The sequence below is a fragment of the Sinocyclocheilus anshuiensis genome, unplaced genomic scaffold, assembly GCF_001515605.1.
Source record: "Sinocyclocheilus anshuiensis isolate Anshui unplaced genomic scaffold, SAMN03320099.WGS_v1.1 scaffold163, whole genome shotgun sequence".
In the NCBI taxonomy this organism is placed as follows: Eukaryota; Metazoa; Chordata; class Actinopteri; order Cypriniformes; family Cyprinidae; genus Sinocyclocheilus; species Sinocyclocheilus anshuiensis.
In genome coordinates this window covers 763046-783188 of record NW_015548223.1, presented here as the reverse complement: position 1 = coordinate 783188, position 20143 = coordinate 763046, and the positions used below count along the sequence as shown (strand labels likewise).

At 34.7% G+C, this 20143-nt stretch overlaps 1 protein-coding gene across 1 annotated transcript in view; it reads left to right on the top strand.

Moving 5' to 3' along the window:
* The window catches only part of LOC107654313 (serine/arginine repetitive matrix protein 3-like), an 80228-nt gene that overhangs the window by 52097 nt on the left and 7988 nt on the right, over positions 1–20143 (top strand). The window contains exons 3-7 of the mRNA XM_016441340.1: positions 9662–9763; positions 14143–14271; positions 15385–15387; positions 17532–17609; positions 18085–18126. Of these exons, the coding sequence (XP_016296826.1) occupies positions 9662–9763; positions 14143–14271; positions 15385–15387; positions 17532–17609; positions 18085–18126 (354 nt within the window). The remainder of the gene's footprint in view (positions 1–9661; positions 9764–14142; positions 14272–15384; positions 15388–17531; positions 17610–18084; positions 18127–20143) is intronic.

Here is a 20143-nt window from a genome sequence, read left to right as displayed (position 1 = left end):
TATATGTATAAGGTAGACATTTATCAAGACTTTAAAAATACTGTAATATATAATATAAATAACAATGCCCTTTAAATTAGAACATTCTGTCATTATTTACTCACTTTCATGTTGCTTTTTCTTCTGCTGAACACAAAAGGAGATATTCTGATAAGTGTCTTTTTTTGTCCATACAGTGAAAGTCAGTAAGTTTTTTCAAAATATCTTAATTTGTGTTCGGAAGAAGAAAGAAAGTCACAGGTTTGGAGCAACCAGTTATTTAGCACTACTGTATTTATTCATATTTTTTTATTAGCTTTTCTTTTTATATTTCAGTTTTCATTTTTTATTTGACTTTAAAGGGGTCATGAACTGAGCAATCTAAATCTCCTTAGATCTTTTGACATAAGAGGTCATTGTACTATAAAAACTATGGAAGCATATAGGTAACAAAATTCAATTTAAAATGCAATATTCAAAATGGCATTGTATTTCTGTATTTAAATTTACATTTTCCATTACCCATATGTGCAAAGTTTGGTGCAAAAGGAAAATGAAAATTATAAATTATATAATTTACATTTGCCATTTCCGACAGTAGTCTTAATATGTAAATTGCATACACATTTTAACTCTTTATAAGCTGCAAAATGAAAATGTATAACCCAAATTGATTTGATATGTGTAACATGTCCAAGCAAAAATAGTAGCAAAATGATCATTTAAATGCTATTAAACTTTTTAATAGTTTAATAGTTTCAATTTGCCAATAACAACACTGGTTCAGAATGACATGAGGGTAAGTAAATTATGACTGAATTTTCATTTTTTTGTGTGAAATAGAACAGAATAGAATAGAATAGAATCACTTTATTTCCCATTCTCGCCAATTCACCATTAATTACGACTATTGCCTCAATAAACTCCTAAATCGCGATCTCGATTCCATTTTGATTTATCGTGCAGCCCTAGTTTGAACTAAATACATCCTTCTTTTTTGTTGTTAAAAAATGACTTATGAATTAATGTGAATTTGAATTCATTTAATTTAAAAGTCATTCTCAATGCAATTCTGACCGATGCACGGCGCTGCAGGAAGCAGTAAAGCAAACGGCCTGTAATACGGCTGTATTCGTGATGTGATTGAGGATTTGTGGCATGACTGACGTCTGCTCTAATCCGCACGTCCTGCAGACGTCTGCGCTCAGGTCGCGTCTGACAGCTCCTGAAGCAGCTCTGAGCGTCTCTAATTAAACAGCAGCTGTGTGACCTTGAGGCAGAACGAAAGATGGTGATAAAGCACACAAACACTGCCGCGGGGGAACCGACTCAGCGCACAAAAGCTGATGAAAGATTTGCTCCAGTTTGGGATTAGAAATCTGCTAATGTGCTTAAATGCTTAGTGAGTGAGGTGCTGAGTGAGCCTGAATTTCTGCCTCCATTCATCAAACACATCAGAGAAATAGAGGTAAGCATGTTTGGTTTTTCAGCAGTTTACTTTTACATTCCATGTATAAAACAGATAGTTTCAGTCCTGTTATCTGATTGGTCAATCCAGTGATCCATTGGGGATCTAGTGTATTTCACTGCACAGCTCCCACAGAGAGACTATTAACATTAGTTTAAATGACAGCACTAGATTACTATAGTGGAAGGATGACACCATTCTGTCAGTTTGAACCAGAAAATACAGTTTGAATGAAAATGTGTGTCCTTAATGTTATTAAAGATATACTTTATCAGCATGATTGTGTATATATACAATATTGCCAAAGCATTATACACAAAACAAGTAATGACAAGTAAAATAAATATATGATAACAATAACAAACAACAATAAAAATATGATATATGTGCTTTATAAGTACTAATAAACAGCCAATATGTTAATAATAGGCATGCTAATAATCAACTAGCTAATAGTGAGAATTGGTTCCTATACTAAAGTGTTACCAATAGAATAGAATTACCAGCGCTTATCAAAAACTGAATTAAGATCTGTAGAATATGGTTCATTTAATGTGCAGTGTGTAATTTCTGCACCACTAACGGCAATCAGTGAAATTTAAAAAATAAAGACATTACACATCTGTCTGTATAAAGTCACATGTATGAAGAGCATCTCGTTTTTCTTTTCATTCTCTGCATCCTCTTATGAGTGGAAATGGACTTTTGCTTGTTAGGAGCTCTGAGTAATAGTTATTAGATTGATGACGATGTTGTGAGCAGGATGTTGGAGATGGAGGAGGGTTGTGGATCAGCCATCTGGCAGTGCACACACACACACACACACACACACACACACACACACACTCACTGCATGATGACTAATTGTGCTCTGCTTTAGGAGATGTTGGCTCTCCATATGTTCGTCCCAGTGTGAGTAGCGGCAGACGGCATGCATCTCTGTGAATGTCAGACGAGCTCCATCCATGTAGCTTTTGCTGAAGAGCTGGTTTTCTTGTGTTAAACATGCTTCAGCGGCCGCGTGTTCTCTGTTTATCTCTGTTTGTACAAGAGACCTGCACATGTCATCCTTGAGGCTTTTTAAACGGACAGTTCAGCCAAAAATAACATCCGGTCATCATTTACTCTCCCTCATGTCGATCCAAACTCGCATCACGTCATTCCGTGCAACACAAATGAGATTTTGAAGAATCCTTCAAGCTGTTTTGCATACAGTGACTAAAAAGCACCATAAAGAGCCAGCTTGACTCTTGCACTGTACAGTATAAAAAAAAATCATATGATAGATTTGTGTGAGGAATATTATTTACTGAAAAACTTGCTCTTCATTGTCGCTTCTGAATCTCATTTGCATTTATGCATATTCAAACATGACTCATGAAGATGCATTGCTTCAGGTTTGACTTAATGTGCATCTGGTGATCAAGTCTGAATAAGCGTAATGAGATTTGAGAGGTTGTAGAATCAAGCTTATTGTACAAACAAGAATAAATATAACCAAATATGTTAGGGGTATATAGAAAGAAGAAGAAAAATGATCACAGAAAAACATTGTACATCATAAACAGTTGCATAGTTTGTATTGCGTTCAAGTTTTTACTTTCAGATATTGTTTACAAATACATTTTAATGTCTTATCTCAAACCAGTAGAATTTTTTTATATAATAGCGAGCAAATATAATAATTACATCCAAAAATAAATACACTAATAAGATGTGGTGTAGAAACTATTCCGATCAGATATTGCTAGAAAATTTCACAATTTATTACAAAGAAACGGCAAGTAGCACATTGAATTAAACATGACATTTTGAAGTAGTAAGAATGAAATAGTATTTTTAAAAACATAGTCCAATAATCTTTTTTTTTGTTTTTTTTTACAATGTAGATTTTTATCAGTGCCCAATGAGAAACAGCAATTTTTGTTATATAAGAAGCAGTGTCTGATATTTACATTCACAGAAGAAAGACAGTCATTGGTTTGGAACGACATGAGGGTGAATATATGTTGACACTCTGCTCGTTTTTAGGTGAACTGTTCTTTTAAACTAAGGGCTTGTCTTTATGAATCAGATATCAGGAGAGATTGTGCAGGATAATTGCAGGGGTGTTTCACAGAGAGCGGCAGGGAATTAAATCGGGCAGCTGCACACACACACAGACACACACACACACTCAAACACACACTTTCATACTCGCCCAGCTCATTTTAGCTTGATTAAATAGGCAGACGGATGAAGTGTTGAATTAGTGTTTCATGATTTGCACATGCAATATTAAACTTAATGTTTGCATCTTCCTGCAGCTTTTGTGCTTCATGTGACTCGTTGAACAGAGGTGTGCTGTTATTAGATTTTATTTATATATATTTTTGTATTTCACTAAAAAATGTTGTTAAAATTTTAGTAATTTTGTAAAACTTTTTATTATTTTATATTTATTATATAAAAAATTATATTTATTATTTTAATATGCCTCTATAGTGTTTTATTCATTTTTATTTATTTGTTTTAGTTTATTTAGTTTGAGTTATTTTAGTACTTCAAGTTAAACTAAATGAATGAGAAGTGTTGCCTTGGCAACTAGCCGAAATAAAATGAATATAAATATTTAATATTTATTGATTATTAACTATTTAATTTTTATTTTATTTCAAGTAACGAAAATATTTTTATGGTTTCAGTTATAGTTTATGATGATAACCCTAGGCTCAACAAAAAAAAAAATTAATGCAACAGTTTGCATTAGTCTTTTTCACTTCACTTTTCACCCAAAAAATGGTGTAGAAACAATTTTCACTTATAAATTGCTAGTAAATTTCACAATTAATTACAAAGAAATGGCAAGTAATTGAATTAAATGTGAAACTTTGAAGTAGAAAGAAGTTGATTACTCAAAAAAATGTATTGTTCTAATTCCAAAGTAATTTAATTCTATTAAATTTCAAACATAACAGCATTGAACACTAAATCACTTTATTTAAAAACAAATTACAAATAAATGAACACAGAAATTTCAGTTGAAATCACACCGAGTATTAATTTGAAGTATTGATTATGTAACAGAGTTCATCAAAATAATGTTTATAACTTAAAAGCTTTAATTTGATTAATACATTTTAACGTATATTTTAAACCAACCACACTGTAAAAAGTGTTAACATGCAATCATTACCTCAAAGAGCTATTTCTACCTAATTTAACCCATTAAAATGAGTTTTGTTGTTATAAATTAATGGTTGGTTTAGTGATGTTAATATTTTTGACTTGGGAAAAAAAAAAGTTAATTTCGATGCTACTATTTTTATTTGTGGCAATACAGTAGGTCCACTGAATTTCTTTTTAGAAATGTGTAGAGTGTACACGGCCTGCAAGCGTTTGAGCTTCATGCATCTTGTTGAGCGGAGGAGGTGTGCTGTTCTATTCTAAGCGACTGGACTTGCGTTTGTGCACCTGTCGGATGATAAAACAGGTGAAAAAATCCAGCAGTAGTTGGTCGTCTGGCATTTTCACCCCAGCAGGAACCAATTAGTGGAGTGTTACTGTTGGAGTGGCGCTCTGGTTAATCGCTCCACCGCCAGCTGCTACGCCAGCGGCCCCCACCTCCGGAATCAGACCCGTCCACGGCCAGAGAGACAGGGACGGACAGATGGAGACGAGGATGAGGCTTCATATATAATTTACACGTTCCCTGGAAAAGCATGCTGAGACTCAGGTCAATGGATGGACGGATAGAAAGATCGACTCCAGTAAGGAAAGATGCAGTCCGTTGTGGAACTGGATTCCCAAACGAGTCTGAAGCTCATAAATATGCATGAGGGCTCCACATGAACGTTTTTATCAGACCTTAGCGCTTAACCTTACTGTAAACCACCAACCAATCAGATCAACTCATGCTGTGTTCAATAAACACTCATTTAATGTCAAGTCCAACATTCGCTTCTTAGGCAGTCTTGGATTTGGAAGTACTTTTCCATCAAGAGCAAAGGTGGAGTGTGTTGTTTTGATGACAAAAAGGCATTTTTGGACATGCATTGTCAGGTTTTTGGGTAGAGGAATGAATTATGAATTAAATGATTTATGAAATCTTGATGACTTCATATCACCATAGTATGAGAAGGAAATTAAAAACGTTTCAGTGTGTTAGTTTAAATAACATGGCAAGACACACTTAAGTTGTTATTGGTTTTTCACAGCCATATGTTGTGTGTAGTTGTATGAGAACTAAATAATTAATAAATTCATATTTATGAATGCTTACTTTTCATTCACTACATTCCAAAGCATAATATCTGACTTTTTAGTCTATTTAATTTGAAGAAAAACATGCTTTTTCTTGATGCATTACAGAAACTTTCTTTCAGCAGTTTGAAACATTAACATGGCTTTCCCTTTACTAAAAAACATAAAATAACACTTAATTTCAACATTTATTCTCCATATCCAGTCATCTTCTCTGAGACCAGATAGCATGTCCATTTTGAGCCCATTCTTTTTAATGAACTGGTTTACAAATCACATTTAATGATTCATTTGTGAATTTAGTAGATTAAACTTTCAGGAGTTACCCAGAAAATATGTTCTAAGAATGTTCTCATTAAGTTATGAAAACGTTATTTAATTTATTAAATGTTTTAAAAACTTAAAAAAAAATAAAAAATACAGTAATGTTAAGGAAACATTGCATTTTATAATTTTGCAAACATTGCGGAAACATTACTTTTGAACATTCTGAAACAAGTAGTAACATTTAAAAAACGTTCAACTAAAGTATTTCAGAAAAAAAAAATCATGTTTTTGTGAAAGTTATTGTTTTCTAATGTTTTGAGAACATTTGAGAACGTTTGTTCATAACTATGAGAGAACCTTGTCAGAACATTCTGGAAACATTCCTTGTTATTAGGGTAATAACTCAGTGATTCAATAATATGGACATAGCAAGTCAGGTTAACAATAAACACCTAAATTGATCTCATGCACAATAAAACCTGTTTCTTTCGCTGAAAAAAAAAATGCACAAGTTGACAATTTGTCGGTAAAGTCTGCACCATCAGTGTTGATATTATTGATTAATAGGCTGCACTCACAGTTTGTTGCGCCGTCCTCTATAATCCGTCTCTATATGCTCAGCATTGAACCGGAGGCTTCATTAGGTGCACAGGGGAGTATGTGCTATTAAACGAGGTTAATCAGTGCTATCGATTCACGGTTAAACAAAACAGACAGAAGGTGCATTAATGTCCTAGGAGTCTTTTGCTAATGATGGCGACTTTGTTCTTGCCATTATTATCTAATTGGCCTAATAAGGCCTTGTCCATTGTGGCCAGGATGTAGGTGTGTGTGTGTGTGTGTGTGTTACATTTGCTCTTTCCAAACATGTCTAGAGCCCCCTGCAGGTCATGTTTGGCATATGTTTAACATGACCACATGCACTGCCTTCCACTTATTTTTATAAATAGAAAGTGAAATAGCAAGCAATGTGCAATGCTGAACAGCTGTATGCTAACATTAATTCATTGAGTGGGATCAGTTGTTATCTCAAATATACTATCGTTCAAAAGTTTGTGGTCAGAAAGACTTACAAAAAATTAATAGTTTTATTCAGCAAGGATACATTTAATTGATCAAAAGTGACGGTAAAGACAGTTATGATGTTATAAAAGCTTTCTATTTCAAATAAATGCTGTTTTTTTGAACTTTCTGTTCATCAAAGAATCCTGAAAAATAAAATGTATCACAGTTTGCACAAACATATGAAGCAGCACAACTGTTTTCAACATTGATAAACTTTTGAATGGCAGTGTGTAAATGTTTATTTCATTTGTTATACAATATTGTGACATTTGGAAGCCCAATAAAATAATTAGTCACAAATGAGATATTAAAAACCATAGCTGATTTGGGAGTTGGGAGCATGTCAGTAAGGAAACATGTCATGCAATGGATGCAGCATCTGTATTAATGGTAAATTTGTTCAAATTATTGTTATGTTTTTGTAAATTTGCAATAAAACTAAATTGTTTGGACAAAATACCATATTACTGTACAATTACAACAGAATATATGTGACCATGGACAACAAAACCAGTCATAAGGGTCGATTTTTTAAAATTGAGATTTATACATTATCTGAAAGCTGAATAAATAAGCTTTCCGTTGATGTATGGTTTGTTAGGATAGGACAATATTTGGCCGAGTGCGATTAATATTTGAGGGTGCAAAAAAATAAAAATATTGAGAAAATCGCCTTTAAAATTGTCCAAATGAAGTCCTTAGCAATGCATATTACTAATGATAATATATTTTTGATATATTTACGGTAGGAAATTTACAAAATTTCTTCATGGAACATGATCTTTACTTAATATCCTAATGATTTTTGGCATAAAAGAAAAATCTATCATTTTGACCCATACAATGAATTGTTATTGGCTATTGCTACAAATATACCCGTGCTACTTAAGACTGGTTTTGTGCTCCAGAGTTACATATGATGATTCAATTTACAGCACCTTCACAAGTTGAATAGAAACATAAAAAAGCAAAAACACACCCGATGCACATTCATTATTCATCATTTTGTAGATATAGAGTTGAAAAATCTTACTCCAACCAAACTGATTTGAACGCACCTGAGGTCATATTCCACGAAAAAACATAGAAATTCATTTTTATCTTGTGTGTGTGTGTGTGTGTGTGTGCATATGTTGGAATGGATTTGAAACAGCAGCATTATCTCCAGCACAAACTTTTATAGCAGGACAGTTTGGCTTCTACACAAACACGCACATCATCTTCCTCATGTGCCGCTGTGTGCAGCTGCTCTGGGCAGAGGCTGATAACACCTGCTATTGTGATGCCATGCATTACCAGCTGAACTGAATGCACAATGGTTGCCCCTGGTTACACCAGCCTACTTTAACCAGACAGCAGGTGCAGGTTTCATGTGCTGCTGTGTTAAGACCCTTTCACATGACTTACATCAACACACCTCGACATACGGGTCATGTGCTGCTTTGACCTGTGTGTGAAAACCTGCTCAGTTCCAAAATCTAGTTAGCTGCCCTGCTGTCTGCTGCCTACATAGTGAGCATGCTGACTAAAATGGAGCTGTGTACATCATTGTGAAATGCGCAGTTGAATTTATTGGTATTATGTTGGTAAGCTGCTGTAATGCATAAAACTGCACAGCACACAGAAATATTGGGGAACATTGTCATTATTTAAACTACATTTACACTACAAATAATTAAGTACAAGTCACTTCTGTTCACCAAGGCTGCATTTATTTGATCCAAAATACAGTAAAAACAGTAAAATTGGGAAATATTATTACAATTTAAATGTTGGAATGATTTCTGAAGGATCATGGACACTGAAGACTGGGGTAATGATGCTGAAAATTCAGCTTTGATCACAGGAATTTAAAAATATATTCAAATAGAAAACAATGATTAAAAATTGTAATAATATTTCACAATATTTCAGTTTTTACTGTATGTTTTATTAAATTAACGCGTTGAGCAAAAGAGACTTAATTATTCCAAACTTTTGAGTGGTAGTGTAACTATTGCAGTGCTTTTGGGTATTTTTATACTAATAAGTGATAATTTCCTGCATACTTCTCTTCATATGTTTGATTGATTTTTTCACTCAGCTTGTTGCTGGAGCACGTCTGTGATGCCTCAACATGTTTCCTACATAGGCAACTCACTAGGTTTTGGAACTAGATTTCAGTTCCATCTCTTTTTGCACAGTATGGGTTCAAATGTTATCAAGTGCACACTGTCGTTTGAGTGTGCTGACTGTCAAGTCACTTTGCCACCCACAGATTTCTGCATCGTGACATTGCTCTGGTCCGGCACCCCCTGCAGGCAGCTGTGCACCTCTGGAATCACATTACAGCCAAACTGTGTGGCACGACAGCCACACACACACGCACACTTCGGTAATCTTGTTTACCGTAGTTTTCTCTGGAGAAAACGAGAATGGCCCGTTTAATATCCAAACCCTTGGCGGGGCTGAATGTTTCCATGCTGCATTTATTTACGCATTTTTAGCACATCTCTGAAAGTGGCGAGATTAAAACTAGACTTTTACACTTTCTGAAGAAAATGAATGGTGACCCGTGCAAATGTTTTTCTGGGTGGTAGCTGACAGGGTTAATTATAGTGGATTGGCTCCTTCCTTTAATGCTTTCATTTTTGTCTGCAGGTATTCCGAAGAAGAAATCCGACAGAAGGTTGGAACGTTTCGGCAGATGCTGATGGAGAAGGAGGGTGTGATAACTCGAGAAGGCTTGCACCCACGTCCACCGTGAGTCAATCACACATGATGTGTGTCAGACAGTAAATGAGCAAACGATTGATCTGCTCTGATCTTATCTTCCAAACGTAATTGAATATAGTGTGTGTTTCCTAGAGACAGTATTGGATAGCATTTGTGTGCGTGATTAATGATAACGCTGACCAGCACTGATAGAAACCATCCATAATACAAATCTCAGTGCCAGTGAATTGATAGTGGATGTTTAATAGATAAATGTACATGAAATACATTTACTAGAACTAGAAACACCCTTATTTATGTAACTGGCTGGAAAACCATTTAGCTAAATAATGCAATGCAAAAATGCTTCACAGGGATTGAAATAAATTTTTCTTTCTGGTTCATTTACACCAACTGTCTGAATAAACTGATTCACTAAAATGAATCTTTGGGAAATGCCTACTCCATTTATTATCTGCCGACGAACACAGAAACGTTATAGCACTAATGCATCAAAATGAAGAGCAAATGATGAAGGTTAGAGGCTTTAGCTATATTGTGTATTTTATAATCTCATGTTGCCATGGAGGATAATGGGAAATGTAGCTTTGCTGCCTAGCATAAAGACAAGTCATAACGTTGGCTTACATGAAGTCATGTTGAAATAGGTTCCGAAATAAAATGCCACATATAGGCCTAATGTGTTTGCTTCAGCCGTACACATACAAACTTTCTTAGCTTGTGGGTGCAGGTCCTTTATCAGAAGCAGAAGGAGATGATCATGATTTAATACTCTTTACAGATCACAAATGACCCTGTGTTAATGCCGTAGCACAGCCCCAAGGAAACCTCAGCAACCATACATTACCTCCTTCACCCAGAGACCAATCTAATTAAAAAATCCTTTTCATCTTAAATCTAACCTCCTTTTTCTGGCCATTCTGTCCACAAGAATTCAGAGTCTGAGCCATTGTAGCTCTATCAACACAACATCTTAGAAACCTTCTGTTCTTCCAGAGGACCATTATATTGCCATTTTACCCTTCTGTTTTATCACAGGACCCTTATGTTGTGATTTAACCCTTGTGTTCCATCATAGGACCCTTCCAGTATGTTGTCATTTAACCCTTCTGTTCTGTCACAGAACCCTTATGTTATCGTTTAACCCTTCTATTTCATCACAGGGCCCTTATGTTGTCATGTAACCGTTCTGTTCTGTCACAGAACCCTTCCAGTATGTTGTCATATAACCCTTCTTTTCTGTCACAGAACCCTAATTTTGTCATTTAACCCTTCTGTTTAATCACAGGAATCTTATGTTCTTTTCTGTCACAGAACCCTAATTTTATCATTTAACCCTTCTGTTTCATCACAGGGCCCTTATGTTGTCATTTAACCGTTCTGTTCTGTCACAGAACCCTTACATTATCATTTAACCCTTCTGTTTAATCACAGGATCCTTATGTTTTGATTTAACCCTTCTGTTCCTTCATAGGACATTTCCAGTATGTTGTCATTTAACCCTTCTTTTCTGTCACAGAACCCTTATGTTATCATTTAACCCTTCTATTTCATCACAGGGCTCTTATGTTGTCATTTAACCGTTCTATTCTGTCACAGAACCCTTATATTATCATTTAACCCTTCTGTTTAATCACAGGATCCTTATGTTTTGATTTAACCCTTCTGTTCCTTCATAGGACATTTCCAGTATGTTGTCATTTAACCCTTCTTTTCTGTCACAGAACCCTTATGTTATCATTTAACCCTTCTATTTCATCACAGGGCCCTTATGTTGTCATTTAACCGTTCTGTTCTGTCACAGAACCCTTACATTATCATTTAACCCTTCTGTTTAATCACAGGATCCTTATGTTTTGATTTAACCCTTCTGTTCCTTCATAGGACATTTCCAGTATGTTGTCATTTAACCCTTCTTTTCTGTCACAGAACCCTTATGTTATCATTTAACCCTTCTATTTCATCACAGGGCCCTTATGTTGTCATTTAACCATTCTGTTCTGTCACAGAACCCTTACATTATCATTTAACCCTTCTGTTTAATCACAGGATCCTTATGTTTTGATTTAACCCTTCTGTTCCATCATAGGACCCTTCCAGTATGTTGTAATTTAACCCTTATTTTCCGTCACAGAACCCTTCCAGTATGTTGTCATTGAACCCTTCTTTTCTATCACAGAACCCTAATTTTGTCATTTAACCATTCTGTTCTGTCACAGAACCCTTATATTATCATTTAACCGTTCTGTTCCATCATAGGACCCTTCCAGTATGTTGTCATTTAACCCTTCTTTTCTGTCACATAACCCTAATTTTGTCGTTTAACCCTTCTTTTTCATCACAAGATCCTTATGTTTTGATTTAACCCTTCTGTTCCATCATAGGACCCTTTCATTATGTTGTCATTTAACCCTTCTTTTCTGTCACAGAACCCTAATTTTATCATTTAACCCTTCTGTTTCATCACAGGGCCCTTATGTTGTCTTTTAACCATTCTGTTCCATCATAGGACCCTTCAAGTATGTTGTCATTTATCCCTTCTCTTATGTCACAGAATCCGTATCATTTAACCCATCTGTTTCATCACTGGGCCTTTATGTTGTCATTTAACCCTTCTGTTCCATCACATAACCCTTATGTTGTCTTTTAACCCTTCTTTTTAAATTTTTATTTAACCTTTATTTAACCAGAAAATAAAAACTCTTGAGATTTAACATTTAGAGGGTCCTGGCCAAGACAGGCAGCACACATAGTTAAACATAAAAACATTTAAACAAATCAAAATGCATTAATTCACATAAACAATACACATCAATCAAAGTACAAGTACAACTGAGTAAATCCAAGACAAAATCATTTAAAATGCACAAGAGGCAAAATTTAGCTGGTTTCAGATGGTGCAGAATTACTAAACACCCTTTTACCCATATTTGTACACATTTTCTTTTATGTCATAGGACTGTCAGGCTGTTTATAAAAGCACGTTTGCAGAAGCAGGATGGTGACATTTACCACTGTGATGAAGAAGCTGGTCATTATAGCTTTAGATAAGATCTCCTGTAGTAGTGAAATGCTAATTTTAATTGATCAAGACACGTTAGGAAGGATAATGAGGATAAGTTAAGGCTTTATAATGAGGGAGATAGATTATAAAAAGTGAGTGTGACAGAAAAATAGATCTGTTAGTACCTTACCAGGAATTCCTGTAAAAGCTGGCACCCTCATTATTATCACCCTTTTCTGTTTCTAAGAAATATTTCTTAGAAGAGAGTTTCTTATTGGTTTTAGAAATTATTGGTAGGGTAAATAAATAGATGTTGACTTCACCCAGATAAAAATGTTTTTACTCACAGGTTGCTCTTTCATAGATCAGCTTTGTCTCAGATGTTTCTTGTAAATCCCTTAGGAAAAATAAAATTAAGACTTTCATTTCTGATAGCCAGTATTGGGCAAGTTACTCTGAAAACGTAATCAAATTACTGATTACTGATTACTCCTTTTAAAAGTAATCAAGTTACTGTTCTGATTACTTTATTTCAAAAGTAATTAGTAATTAGTTACATTACCAGTTACGTTACTTTTTTCTACATTAAATTTATGAAATCCCAGCATACACGCTCCCGATTAATATTTGTTATTAAAGCATCAACATTCACAGAACACTGTTATTTTTAACTAAAGCAAGCGGCTGCTGCGTGCATGGTTCGGCATGGCAGAATGGCAGCAAAGAGCGCTGCATTTATAATCTCTAAAAGACATCTGAGAGGATTCATGAGCACGCAAATTTCAGCACTGCATTGCTCAACGCTGCAAACACGTGTTATAGCCTAAATAGAAACTCTGAATACGCTTGCACCTGTTAATCGTTTATATTTGATATTAGTTCATGTAGCTTTTGTGCAATAGATGAATAACAATTTATTTGTTTTAGATATTTTATGTTTAGATATTTCTATTTTGCGGGAGTCCCGTGAATCATTTTATTCTCCCGCATCCCGCACACACACACCAGTCTCTGCACTCACCTATCAAGTCTTGTCCCGCGCCGCTCTCTGTTGCGTCGGGTCTCGCGGGAGCAGGTTGACTCGACAGTGCGTGTGCTACATCCTTTTGACAATCTCCAGATTATAAAACACTGCATTCTGTCAGCAATGTAACGCGGCAGTAATGTATAGAGACCTCGGCTTGTAACTTTACTCTAATTACTATTTTGAAAATTATAACGCGTTAAATTACTCCGTTACTAAAAAAGTAATCAAATTACAGTAACGCGTTACTAAGTAATGCGTTACTGTCCAACACTGCTCACAGTTTGAGACATTGCAAGAATGAATCATAATAGCTCATTACTGCATTTTAGACCAGCGCAGGTCATGACCTTTGACATTTACCTCCTGCATGCACAGGATCAGGCTGCTTCCTCACGGGGATGAAGATCATGTGGAAAACGCTGCGTACATTGATGGCTATGAGGAAGACTATGATTGGGATGGAGAATATTACAAGCAAGATTCAACTGCCTACGATGAGTGCAGGTAAAAAGCTGAGAAAGGAAGAACACACAGCGTCTCCTCTGAGCTCAACACCTACAAGCACCCTGAGAGAAATTCTAGAGGAAGCTATTGTTATATTAAGCATAATTGATCCTTCAATATGCTCCGTCCTCCTTGGTTACAGTTGCTAGCTTTCTACAGAACATCCCATAGAAATGAACTCGAGATTTATGTGAACTTGTTCATATTCAGAAAAAAAGATGCCCATAAAGTGCTAAAAATGGATTAACTATTATTGTTGTTGTTATTTAATATTAAAAAATAATATTAAATATTATTGTTAAATATTAAATATGGAGCAATCATGGGTAATTTTACATGTTTAATTTGCAAACAGAAAAACATATTTCAAAGTATGAATGTCAAGATTTATTTAAAGATTTGGAAAAGAACATGCTGCTTAAATCCTCTGTGGGTACCCTGGGTTCTCCTACTATTGACCTGAAAACGAGATAACCATAATTTGATTTGTATAATTTATATATGATTCAGTTTAAAACCGATCTCGCAGCTCCTCAATATAATTATGTTTTCTTAACCTCATGTACTTTTCAAACAGGTTTTTTTTCCCACAAAAATTGTAAACATAAGCTTGATTGAAATTTCTGTAACTTAATAAATACTATTGAAATCATCTTTTTATGCAGTTTAATGCAAAATTCATTAATTTCTCACATTGCACTGAAGCTGTCTAAATTCGATATGGTGCAATATCAATCGAGTGGTTGTCACTGCATGCAAACTATATCAATATCATGCATTTGTACACAAGAAAAACAACAACAACAACAACAACTGCAAGCCAGGAGCTTTCATTCTCAAAAACATCATCAACAACAAAATGCTTGCTGATGATGAGAAAAATAACTTTGCTTTCTAAAAATAATTAACAGTGTAACAGATTGGATTACTTATATTAGGAGTAACATAATGTAAAACATTAATAATTTCCCCCAACATATATATATATATATATATATACTGCATTTGTTTTACTCCATTTCTTGTCTTCTACTCTAGATCTAAGAGGAAATCCAGCAGATCACCTTCCCCTCGGCCAAAGAAGAGGAAAAAGAAGAAGGCAAGAAGACACAGTCGGTCAGTTTGCTTTCTGTGATTTAATGCAGTGCAGCATCATGTTCTGAAAAGTCAGTATACTGTGCATAGGATGCATATGTTCTGTATGCAATGCATAGAATACCTAATAACCTACAACACCGACCGGACGAGCAGTATATAACAGAAACACTGTATCCAGCAATGCAGTGTGCTCAAATTAATCTGTAATTGCCAGTGTGATCTCTTACTTGACTCATTTTGAGTTTTTTGAGCCAAAAATTGAAATGTAATATTTAGAGGTTTGTTCAGATTACACAAATCCAATGTATAAGCAGTAGTACTAGTAATGCTTGACATACTTTATCAAGAAACAAAAATTCGAGAGTGAAAAAGGTCAAGAAGAACATTTAAATATAATTGAATGAAAAAATGTGACGGCATGTGTTTGTGTGATATTTCATTGTTGTTGTGTTTGTGTGACCCACAGAGCTGATAGCCCATCTCCAACCCGCAGAGACAAGAGGAAGAAAAGCGTAAAGAAGCACAAAAGAGACAGGTGTGTGTGTGTGTGTGTGTGTGTGTGTGTTTGTGTGTCAATCACACAGGTGTACATCATTTGCCGATCAATTAACACTGATTTCCCAGCCAGTATTTATTAGAGTATGCAAATTTTCGGTATTCATGCATGCCACACAAATACCATCATAACCTATACATTAGCCAAAATCTGCGTTATGCACAGAGCACATTGCATGAGATATTGTATCCCACGATGCAATGCACTAAATCTAAACTTCCATTTCTAATGAGACGAATAAACTGACCATGATTTTAACCTCTACTTTAAATATCTGTTTTTATATCTGTATTTTATCATATTGACCTGCTATTTGCTTAGCTTTCAAAGGTTTCACACACAAAACTGGATTAAAAATCAAAATAAAATTTCTGTTTCCGTGATGATGACTGTCTGGAAATTCTCCAAAATAAACCTGTAGCATACAATCTAAAAAATAATTCAGTGGCTATGTACTGTACTCTGAATATCACTTAAGTGAAGTTGAACATAGCAAAATAAATGCCTAAAAATCCAACAGGTGATTTTGTATAAAATTTGTGATTTGTATTCGAGTAACAAATTATATTTTTAAGATATACTTAATATTTTTATGCTTAATATGTTAAATATCAATCAGTATATTCAAGAATGGATTATGTTGATCAGTTTCAAGAACTAAAATTTTTACTCATTCTATATCAGTATTCTATATTTTAACAACAACTTACGAAATGAGTTGGAACTGGACACGATTAACAATCGCATGCAGACTTTTGTATTACATTCTGAGAACAGTCTCAGATTCTAATATTAACAGAAAATGGCTTGGGCAGATTTAAACTGTTCTTGTTAATATTTTATTATCAGCATTTGTATTTTGACCAGAAGCATCAAGGACTAGAGCAAACTCAACTCAATGTCCAAAAATAGCACCAGGCATGAACAAGAAAAGCCTGCTTTACACAAAGACCTTTCTGCATTCATCAAATATTCATGATATTGTTATGTCAGAAATATCGGCAGTATTTTGTGCCTTTACAGTCTTAAAAAATGTCCTTGTCTAAATGTTGATAAACGGACGTGTCAGCATTTTAGATGCTTTGGTTTCTTTCTATTATTGCACTTAATGTGTGTATATCCGTGTATCACTATGCAGGTTTCTTCCGAGTTTCCTCTTGTCATGACCTCTACTCTATTAAAATTCATAAGGTGTTTTTTTACATAGCAGTCTGTTTTGAAAATGCTATATGATTCTCTGTATAATATAGTGGTCTTAACATAGAGTTCCTGTAGAGCACAGTGCTAGCAATTCTAAGGTCATGCGTTTAATTCCCAAGGAACACAAACTGATAAAATATGAAGCTTGTATGTAATGCTAGTCACTGTGGATAAAAGCATCTGACGAATTAATAATTTATTCTGAATTTCCTGCCCACAGTCTGATAGAGTTTCATATGGCCTCTTAAGTGTTTATTCAGTTTTTACTTCATGTATTTTGGCTTGTGCCTCTAGTGTAAAGATATAAGAGATACATTTTTTTATTTATCTAATTTATTATATATATATATATATATATATATATACACTGCATTTGTTTTACTCCATTTCTTGTCTTCTACTCTAGATCTAAGAGGAAATCCAGCAGATCACCTTCCCCTCGGCCAAAGAAGAGGAAAAAGAAGAAGGCAAGAAGACACAGTCGGTCAGTTTGCTTTCTGTGATTTAATGCAGTGCAGCATCATGTTCTGAAAAGTCAGTATACTGTGCATAGGATGCATATGTTCTGTATGCAATGCATAGAATACCTAATAACCTACAACACCGACCGGACGAGCAGTATATAACAGAAACACTGTATCCAGCAATGCAGTGTGCTCAAATTAATCTGTAATTGCCAGTGTGATCTCTTACTTGACTCATTTTGAGTTTTTTGAGCCAAAAATTGAAATGTAATATTTAGAGGTTTGTTCAGATTACACAAATCCAATGTATAAGCAGTAGTACTAGTAATGCTTGACATACTTTATCAAGAAACAAAAATTCGAGAGTGAAAAAGGTCAAGAAGAACATTTAAATATAATTGAATGAAAAAATGTGACGGCATGTGTTTGTGTGATATTTCATTGTTGTTGTGTTTGTGTGACCCACAGAGCTGATAGCCCATCTCCAACCCGCAGAGACAAGAGGAAGAAAAGCGTAAAGAAGCACAAAAGAGACAGGTGTGTGTGTGTGTGTGTGTGTGTGTGTGTTTGTGTGTCAATCACACAGGTGTACATCATTTGCCGATCAATTAACACTGATTTCCCAGCCAGTATTTATTAGAGTATGCAAATTTTCGGTATTCATGCATGCCACACAAATACCATCATAACCTATACATTAGCCAAAATCTGCGTTATGCACAGAGCACATTGCATGAGATATTGTATCCCACGATGCAATGCACTAAATCTAAACTTCCATTTCTAATGAGACGAATAAACTGACCATGATTTTAACCTCTACTTTAAATATCTGTTTTTATATCTGTATTTTATCATATTGACCTGCTATTTGCTTAGCTTTCAAAGGTTTCACACACAAAACTGGATTAAAAATCAAAATAAAATTTCTGTTTCCGTGATGATGACTGTCTGGAAATTCTCCAAAATAAACCTGTAGCATACAATCTAAAAAATAATTCAGTGGCTATGTACTGTACTCTGAATATCACTTAAGTGAAGTTGAACATAGCAAAATAAATGCCTAAAAATCCAACAGGTGATTTTGTATAAAATTTGTGATTTGTATTCGAGTAACAAATTATATTTTTAAGATATACTTAATATTTTTATGCTTAATATGTTAAATATCAATCAGTATATTCAAGAATGGATTATGTTGATCAGTTTCAAGAACTAAAATTTTTACTCATTCTATATCAGTATTCTATATTTTAACAACAACTTACGAAATGAGTTGGAACTGGACACGATTAACAATCGCATGCAGACTTTTGTATTACATTCTGAGAACAGTCTCAGATTCTAATATTAACAGAAAATGGCTTGGGCAGATTTAAACTGTTCTTGTTAATATTTTATTATCAGCATTTGTATTTTGACCAGAAGCATCAAGGACTAGAGCAAACTCAACTCAATGTCCAAAAATAGCACCAGGCATGAACAAGAAAAGCCTGCTTTACACAAAGACCTTTCTGCATTCATCAAATATTCATGATATTGTTATGTCAGAAATATCGGCAGTATTTTGTGCCTTTACAGTCTTAAAAAATGTCCTTGTCTAAATGTTGATAAACGGACGTGTCAGCATTTTAGATGCTTTGGTTTCTTTCTATTATTGCACTTAATGTGTGTATATCCGTGTATCACTATGCAGGTTTCTTCCGAGTTTCCTCTTGTCATGACCTCTACTCTATTAAAATTCATAAGGTGTTTTTTTACATAGCAGTCTGTTTTGAAAATGCTATATGATTCTCTGTATAATATAGTGGTCTTAACATAGAGTTCCTGTAGAGCACAGTGCTTGCAATTCTAGAGGATATGTTGAAAAATAAAGTACAACTACAATGACGCATCATTTCTGTGCCTATAAGAGGTTTTAACCAGTGAAACCATCAGTATAACAGCTTGTGAAGAATGTGTCAGTTACGTGACATTTACCTTAGGAAGATAAAACCATCTAATCATATCGCCAAAATTACAAATACATTAGGCCTATACATTTGTGTAGAATATAAACAAGTTTTTATATCAACCATTTAAACGACTATTTCGAGCAATTTTCTTCTGCTCAACTTTAAAAGGATCTCTCCGCTTGGCTCCAGACACTTATAAATGGTGTGAACAACTTGGAATTTTACGCCGACCCCGCTACATACACCGTTCACGGAAGAAACTTCGGACTTATCACTGCTCGTCTTCAATTAGTATTCCGGTTATCTGTACCAACACCCGTGCTTTTAGGAAAACACAACAGGAAAATTGTGTAATCAACTTTGGAAATCTAAGACCATTACGCTTTGATCATGTCCTTGGAAACTGCAATATTGCATCTTCAGATATGCGATGTGCGCTATTGAACACTCGCTCTTTAACTGATAAAGCATCTGTGCTAAATGACATTATCATTGACGCAAACCTGGACGTGCTACTTTTGACGGAAACCTGGCAGGTGCCCAATGACTTTTTTAATTTAAACCTCTTAACACCACCTGGGTACATCTATTCTCACACA